The 8,656-nt window shown below is 37.6% G+C and overlaps 1 protein-coding gene across 1 annotated transcript; it reads right to left on the minus strand.

Moving 5' to 3' along the window:
• Positions 1 to 6,247: 6,247 nt before the first annotated feature.
• On the minus strand, positions 6,248 to 8,180 carry LOC104227727 (F-box/kelch-repeat protein At1g30090). Its single transcript, XM_009780032.2, has 2 exons — positions 8,046 to 8,180; positions 6,248 to 7,747 (listed from the first exon to the last, which is right to left on the minus strand). The coding sequence occupies exon 2, from the start codon at positions 7,611 to 7,613 to the stop codon at positions 6,396 to 6,398; it is 1,218 nt and encodes a 405-aa protein (XP_009778334.1). The 5' UTR covers positions 7,614 to 7,747; positions 8,046 to 8,180; the 3' UTR covers positions 6,248 to 6,395.
• Between the last annotated feature and the right edge of the window lie 476 nt (positions 8,181 to 8,656).

Below are 8,656 nucleotides of genomic sequence, written 5' to 3' on the forward strand. Positions count from 1 at the left end.
ATGAAAACACATGACAGGGGAAACATAAATATACACTACTACGCTCAACACGTACATGTCATTGTTTAGTCACAACCGTCTAGTATTCTCTGCTCCAACCACTTGAGTTGGTCTTCCAGCTTTTTTTTTCTTCTTCCACCTCCTTGAGTTTCGCCTTCAACTCCACAACTTCTTGTTTGGATTGTCACTCTCTTTCCCAATGTTTTAAACACAAACTATGAAGAGAATAAAACTTATCTTTGTAGTATTCCTGCTCACAAGATTCATCAATCCATACCTCAAAATTGCAAACAGGTTCGTCGGGTTGCTTATAAAACTTGTTCATACACACCCAGTCCCGGCGTTCAACTTTTTTCCAACAATCGTGCATCATGCATCTTTTGCCGCACTCGCACCTTAGGACATAAAGGGGTTGTTGAGACATTTGTTAAAGTGTAAAGAGAAACCTCGGCTTTATGAAAATATTTGCTATTGGTTATTGTTAAGCGCAGAAAATAACTAGAATGCGCTCGTTATTTATAGGTAAGATTTCACACAAAACGTAGTATTATACCGCGTTGTACATATTAAATTTTTCTGAAACGAAACAGCTATTGCGCAGTCGATTCAGCTTTTTTCAGACCGACAAGACAACACACAAAACGTAGTATTGTACCGTGTTATACATATTAAATTTTTCTGAGACGAAACAGCTTTTGCGTAGTCGGTTCAGCTTTTTTCAGACCGACAAGACAACACACAAAACGTAGTATTGTATCGCGCTATACATATTAAATTTTTCTGAGACGAAATAGCTTTTGCGCAGTCGGTTCAGCTTTTTTCGGACCGACAAGACAACACACAAAATGCAGTATTGTACCGCGTTATACATATTAAATTTTTCTGAGACGAAATAGCCTTTGTGCAGTCGGTTCAGCTTTTTTCATACTGACAAGACAACGCACAAAATATAGTATTGTACCGCGCTATACATATTAAATTTTTCCTATTGGTTATTACCCTTTATTTTCTTGTACGTTGCTTTAGTTATTTTCTTCGATTCCTTTTTTAAGACAGCGGCCATTTTAAGAAGCAAATTTTCAAGAAGGATAATAAAGGATGTCTTGCTTTTATAGGTTTTTTTTTAATTTTTATATATGTTGCTTTAGTTATGGTTGTTGTGCTTTTATCTCTTCGAATATTATGTTATGAAATTTCAATCTTCAGATTGGTCTTCTTTACTAACACCAATAAGTTGAATGTTTGAACTACCATATCATCATCCCAATTCAAAAGGTCATGTTAAAAAATAAGTTGTAACAAGATTGTGGAACATAATTTTATTTGATAGATATTGCAACATACACAAGTACATACACTTATTACCAAAAACAATACGAAAACAAAAGACTAGGTGTATACTTGATAGTGGGTACATTCGACGAACTTGCACCAGGAGCTGGATTACCACTACCACCCACACCAGCTGAAGGATTTTTACGACGATCGTGTCCTGTTTGCGAGCATATGCCACATTTACGCACATAAACGGTGTCACCAACATCCATTTGGTTCCGTAGACACGTTCTCTTTTGCACTTGCAGCTTGCACAAATAGTCCTTGTTACACACCATTTTAAAAGGTTCCGGCGGCCAATAATGCTCAGTACCCAATGACTACAACTGTCCACTATATGTGCCTACGTATGCAACAACACTGTATTACCTATCAATATAGTTGGTTGTCCCTAAACCAACTTGTTAAAAGCACTTCAAGGCATGTGCGCATGGCATGTGGTAGATGGTCCATTTCCCACATGAACACAACATGCTGGCTTCATTCACCGTCTGTAGATTATTCCTCCGATGTCCGCGGATAGCAGTGCGAACTTCAAAAACACCCTGATCGTGATCGTACTATAAAAATGAATGCCAATGTGCTCGCCTCCCGTACTTTTCAAATCTTCTCATCGGTATTGGCATAAATTGAACACCCCTGTCCATCAATACCGATGCAGCTCTATGCCTTTCAACAAACCTCTTCGCAATCTGTTTGAATGTCATCCGGACCATGGCAATGACAGGCAATCCACGTACAGACTTCAATAAGTCGTTGAATGACTCCGACACATTTGTAGTCAGGGCTCCCCATCGTCTGCCACCATCAGCATGCAATGTCCACATGTGAAGCTCATGTCCCATCAGCCAAGTATAGGCTCGTGGATCTAACTGTCGGATCGCTTCCATGCGCCTCATGAATTTGCACTGCTGGTGCTCAGTTGCAGCCATCCACATTAAATCACAAGGCTTTGTCGTGATATTTCTTCTGGAAATTGGCCTTCAGGTGCCTCACACATTAACGGTGGTATGCATAGGGTTCCTGTCATTCAGGCAAATGTCGTACAGAACTTAAAATACCACCATGTCGATCAGATATTAGACAAATACCTGAACACTGTTTGACAACGTGCTGCTTCAAGTGGTTCAAAAAAGCATCCACGTCTCTTCGCTTTCATTGGCACAAATGGCAAAAGCTAGTGAAAATATTTGTCCGTTGGCATCTACTGCAACTGCAATCAAAAGCTTAATATCATACTTTCCATATACATGAGTACCGTCTATGAAAATTACAGGACGACAATGCACAAAACCATCAATTGCTGGTTTAAATGACCAGAACACAGTTGAAAATATATTCGGGTCTGTCTGAACTCCAATCACGCCTCCATTCAATAACAGTCCCGGGGTTAAAGTGTTGTAGTGCGGCCATGTACCTGGGCAGAGATGAAAATGACTTATCCCAGTCACCATAAATAATTTCAAAGGCACGTTTACGCAAGAGATATGCCTTTATTTTGGTTATATTACACTCATACTCCTGGTGGACGGATATAATACACTCTTTAATCTTGAACCTAATGGACACTTCCAAGTATGGAATCAAGACAAGAGAAATCAAGTCTACATCCAGGTTGAAGTGATTCTTATTGAATGTGTCCATTTCACATCTATGGGTGCTAATATATTTACCCACTTTCCACAACCCTGATTTCTTCTTGCTAGCACGCAACATCTAGTGACAACCCATAAAGTCTCTACGGCATACAACCTTGTATACCTCCATAGTTGACTCCCTTACCGTCATCTCACGGCACTCTCTTACACTGTAGATTTTTACAGCCCTGATTAAGCGAGCTTTATCGGGGAAATACATGCCCTTTGCCAGCACCGCTGGCCTAGACTTGGCAAATTATCAAGGTGGGGAATATTCCGCTCATGAAACGACACGTGGGACTCGTACACTCTTGCTCTAACGGGAGGTGGAGGAGCATGCTCCCTCGTCAGCTCAGGTTCGACATTCACTTCCTCCTCATTATCACCCTTATTAGGGAACGGTGTGTCATCTCCAGACTCATCGGCATTGTTGCCATAATCACTATCATCTTCCTGACACTGTGCATCTGCCAAATACGAGTCAATATGTCGTCTATGGTCAACTGTGTGAGGTCAGGAACATCAAGTTGCTCGTTTTCACTGCACAAAAAGAACAAAATGATAAGTTATTCCACTAGATAAATACTTTACATATAGCTATATCACTTTACTTACAAGTCGTATTGTGTTTGCGTTCCATGATGGACATTTTCTTATTGGTGATGACTCCCAGATGGACCACCGTGGTCCAACACACCAAAACTACACATATTCCAACTAGGAGCGGGGTCATAACTTGTAAAATTCATATTCGGACGGTACCCCCTATGAAAAATATGAGTGTTAATACAAATCCATTTCAAATATAAAATAAACATCGCTAAAGCATAGAAATTGAAGTTTACCAGTCGTCTTGTGGATTATATAAAGTCAAAAAATTATTTTCTCGCTACTCATTCGCCGGTGGTGACAAGTTTAAATCAAGGCAAGCTCTTTCATCAGGAATCTGTCTGGCAAAAACTGCTCCAGAATAACCACCCGATGACTGGAGGTTATCCCTACTATGCACACCCTTATTATTAGGAACGTCTTCAACTTTGACGTACATTTCCAACAATTTTATTACAATAAATTCCTTGTATTCATCCGGAATCCGCAAAAGAACTTTAAGAGTTTCATCATCTTCGATGTTAAACTCAGAATAATAAGCAAACCCCTGCGGAGTCACAGAATACGGAAATCTACCGGTTACTTTAAGGTTCACCGAACGTTTCCTCACACTTATTTTTTTACATAACAATGATACCAATTTATCGTATTCCATTGTAAGCGGCAACTTAATATGACACTGTGGAGGTGAACTATACCTCACAGAGTTATTCTCCATTACAACCTCCCCTCCCCCTCCCCCCACCCCCAATATAATGAAATACTTATTTTTTGCTCTTCAGACATTATAAAAAATGCTTGATAACAAGAAGAGAAGTATGAACGGAAGATTGAAGGAAAGTTTTGAATGGATTTTCATAAAATCCTAACGCCTTTAAATAAGGCATGTCCTAACTTGGGGTGCAGAATTTTTTTATATAAAATGCAGTATAATATCACGCTTATGTATTTGAATTATTGTTATGTTAGTTATCCACAGAACACTTATTGGTGGGCCCAAAAATGAAGTAAAATGCAGTATTATACTGCGTTTTACGATAAAAAAATAAATTGTTTATGTCAGTTATCCGCAGAACACTTATCAGTGGACCCAAAAATGAAGTAAAACGCAGTATAATACTGCATTTTACATTAAAAAACAAATTATTAAGTAAAACGCAGTATTATACTGTGCTTTATGTTAACGGCTAAAATTCCGTTAACATAAAGCGCAATATAACACTGCGTTTTAGGTACAAGTGTAATTTTTTTTATAGCTGTAGAAACGTAATTAGAGTCCAAAATTTTGTCATTTTGGTTTCGGGCTCCAATAAAAACCCCTTGGTGCAATTCATTAAAGTATGCCGATTTACTTTGAAGAGCAAGAGCGCAGAACAATCTCAAAATCAAGGAGAGAAGGTGGCACAAGATCCGAATTTGAATTTGAATTCACTTTTTTTTTATTTCATTTATACCTTGCCTAAAAAAAATGATTAAATAAGAGATCCAGAGAGCGAGCTCTGAACTTAGCCCAAAGGCTGAATCCCATCTCGTTGAACCTTATGTTTCAAGTATATGTGTTTTTACGAGAGAATGTTTTCCTTTCTTTTTTTTTACATTATTTTCAGATACCAAGGAACCCCCCCAAACAAATAAAAAAAATGAAAAAAGAAAAGAAAAGAAAGAGCATGATTGTGGACCAAAGAAGCGAATAACTTTTTCCCCTTCCAAAACAAGCACTCTTAACAGCATTAGCAGAGCAAACTGTACTAAAGTTATAGCTTCTAGTAGTATGAGTATATTTAATTCTTACAAAGATCTGGAAAATCCAGTCTGCCAACCAAACTTGGGTAACTATAACCTAATGTAACAACCAGTGTCATCTTCATGTCCATTCACTATGAATCATCATCTCATAGGCCACGTTGGTATTTATTGTAATATAATTAAAAAGTATTGTTGGCACCAACCATTTAGATTTTATTATAAAAAAACATTAGATCCTAGCCAGTAGTAGGAGAAATTAGACTAGAGAAGAAGCACGAGCTGGAAACACCATTCATCTTTTCACTGCACATAATCATTACAAATTACCAAAACTACACCACGAGAAGCCTAAGGTCATTGAATTATGTACTACTGAAACAGGAAAGACGACATCGTGATCATAATATGAAAAATACAAGGGTAGTAGTGTGTACAACATGCACACATTTTTTTTATCAATTATTCCTTCATTTTCACACAGCCCTTTTTAATAATAAGGGAGCAACACAAGCCTTTTTCTCCTTCACCCTCTCTTTTCTTTTAAGATAGGACGGGTTGGGTCGGGTCATTTACCAGGTACTGCTAGCTGGAAATGAAGTATGATGAAAATGACAAAAAAAAAGAAAAGGTATGATGAGAAGTACTCAACTGGATGTTCCAATTCAAAAATAAATTAGGTAGACCAGTACAAAATGTAGGTTTGAAGGAGAGAAGTGCTCCCTAGGGGGATCCAAACAATGATGGATATTATACAGTGGTAAGATACCTATAATTTAAACAGACCAAGCCACACATGAACTTGAAAACCCAGTAATCTCATCAATATAGTTCAATTAGATCATTGTTCCATGGACTATGTCCCTCAGTGAACTAGCATTAATCAAGAATGTCAGATTTGGACACAGAAGGACATAAAGGAGGAGAGCAGAATTTACTATATATTAGCTAAATAGAGCAGAAACTGAGGAATACCCAAAGATAATTATATTCAATTACAGGACCTTGTTGGAAATACATAACATAAACTACTAGACATTCCACGCATGTTAATTAATAGAAACTATGAAGCTAAGCAAATAGAACCTGTGCACTAGACGGTGTAAAGTCAGAAAGGGATTCAGGAGCTTCTACCACTTGCCAGCAAACAGCGAACGAGCAGCGTTTGCTTGATGTGTTCTTTTGCTGCAGGCTCTTGATATGTCCTACGGCAACATGAAGATTTCGACCTACAACAACAATCCGGTTGTCACAGCAATCTACAGAAAAAGGTTTACATATCTGCTCTGGCAGTGGATGTCCTTCAACAGTGTCCCACGAATCAGTTTCCGAGTCATAAACCTTAAGCTTTGTTCGTTCATGTTCTGAAACAACAAACAAACGCCCATATAGCACAACACTGGAACCAGTCCAACCTTCTCGAAGCCCGGAAGCCATGTTCTCCCAATTATCCGTTTGAGGGTCATAAATCTGGCCCCTAGGAAAAACATAAAAGGGCCAAAACCAGCCTTCTGTTACCAAAAGCTTTCCATTAAGAACTGCAGAGTCGTACGCAGCCATTTTTGTTCCCATATTTGAAACAGAACGCCAAATCCCTCTATTAGGATCCAAGACTTCAGCAGAGTTCAGCTCAAAAAGATCTGTGCTGTTTCCTCCAACAACATAAATCATCCCATCAATAACTCCACTAGCAAAAAAGGACCTAGCAGTGATCATCTTCGTCATAACAGTCCAACGGTTTCTCCTGACCTCATATTTCACCACCGAATTGAGAGGGCAATCCACATCAGAAGCTACTCCACCACAAACATAGAGAACACCCTCATGGGGAAAGGCAATACAACCGAATCCATCGGGGCAAACCTTTTCCTTGCACGGCATAGCAGGGATAGTGTGCCAAGCAAAGTTGTTTAGATCAAAGACATTCCACTGAATTTTCCCAGTACTTTTATGGAAGGAAAATACAAAAAACCAAGGATCATGAAATCCAAGCTCCTTCCTTCGACAAAAGAATCGATCTTTAGTGCCAAAAAGCAAATACCAACGTTTACAGACTACCCTGCAGGTCATATGGTTATCAACTGGTATCCTAAGGAGGCAATTGAGAGCAACATCATCTGGAAGTCCAGGAATTAGGGGTTCTCCCCTTTGCCATAATTCTAACTCAAGAGAAGGATCAAGTAAATCAGATTGCTTTGCAGCTAACCTAAACTTTGGGGATAATGTCATTTGTGAATCCCCCAGCTTGTGTACTGGAGCTTGATGTGATGATACCCTTACTCTTTGCATCTTTGTTTCTAAAAACAATGTCAAGAACCACAAACACCTTCCTCTAATATCCAATTTTCTCTGAGAGCCGCTTAAGCAAACCAACAAATACTGAGAAATGAACACACGCCATTACAATATACCTGCCCTGGCCCCTGGTTTCATTCATAAAAAGGGTGAATCAGAAACCTAATCAAACACTTAATCTTTGAATTAACAACCATAAAATATCACAAAATTCATATACACAAGTCCAATACCTTTGCTCACTTTTTAGAATTGCAAAAGCATCAAAAACAAAACCTTGAATATAAGCAAAACTCATAATTTAAGAATCCTTTTACTAAAAAGGCCTATTTTCCCATATTTATTTAATTCACAGATCAAACCTTTATAGCAGAGATAGGAGTATAGATATACATAAGAGCGAAAGCTTAAGGAAATTGAACTTACAGATTAACAGAGAACAGTTGATACCAGCAGAAGAGTAAAGATGGTGGCTTTACCAACAACTGCACCGCGTAAGATTAATTGAACCAAAAGACTTTGTTCTGCTTCTAAAGAAAGATTTTATTTTTCATCATTTATATTTTATACTGGGCTCCAGCCTCAAATTTATGTGGCAAACATGGTTTCATGTTTCGAGGGGAATATAGCTGTCACGCGCCATTAGCAATAGTTTCATATACTGCCTAATCAATTTATGTGATGTACCTTATTTTAAATTGTCTTTAAAAATAATGTTATCTTTATATATTTAAAATTATTTTATTGTGATTTTTAACTTTATTTTTAATGAAATAATCTATAATTAAATAAATGTTTTGAACTTATTTTTTAAACATAAATTTTATTTATTTTTAAAAAAGTTTGTGTTTAGTCAAAATGCATCACAAAAATTAAAATATTAAAAAAAAGCACTATAAAAATAAACCAGTTTTGGCTGGCTTCATAATTAGGTCTTAAGCAGATCCTATCTTTAGTTTGTTGGGATTTAAAGTTTGATTTGACGTGATTCCTAAGAAAAATATAAGGTTAAAATCTAGGGTAAGAATTAAGTAACT

This window comes from Nicotiana sylvestris, chromosome 2, assembly GCF_000393655.2.
Source record: "Nicotiana sylvestris chromosome 2, ASM39365v2, whole genome shotgun sequence".
Taxonomy (NCBI): Eukaryota; Viridiplantae; Streptophyta; class Magnoliopsida; order Solanales; family Solanaceae; genus Nicotiana; species Nicotiana sylvestris.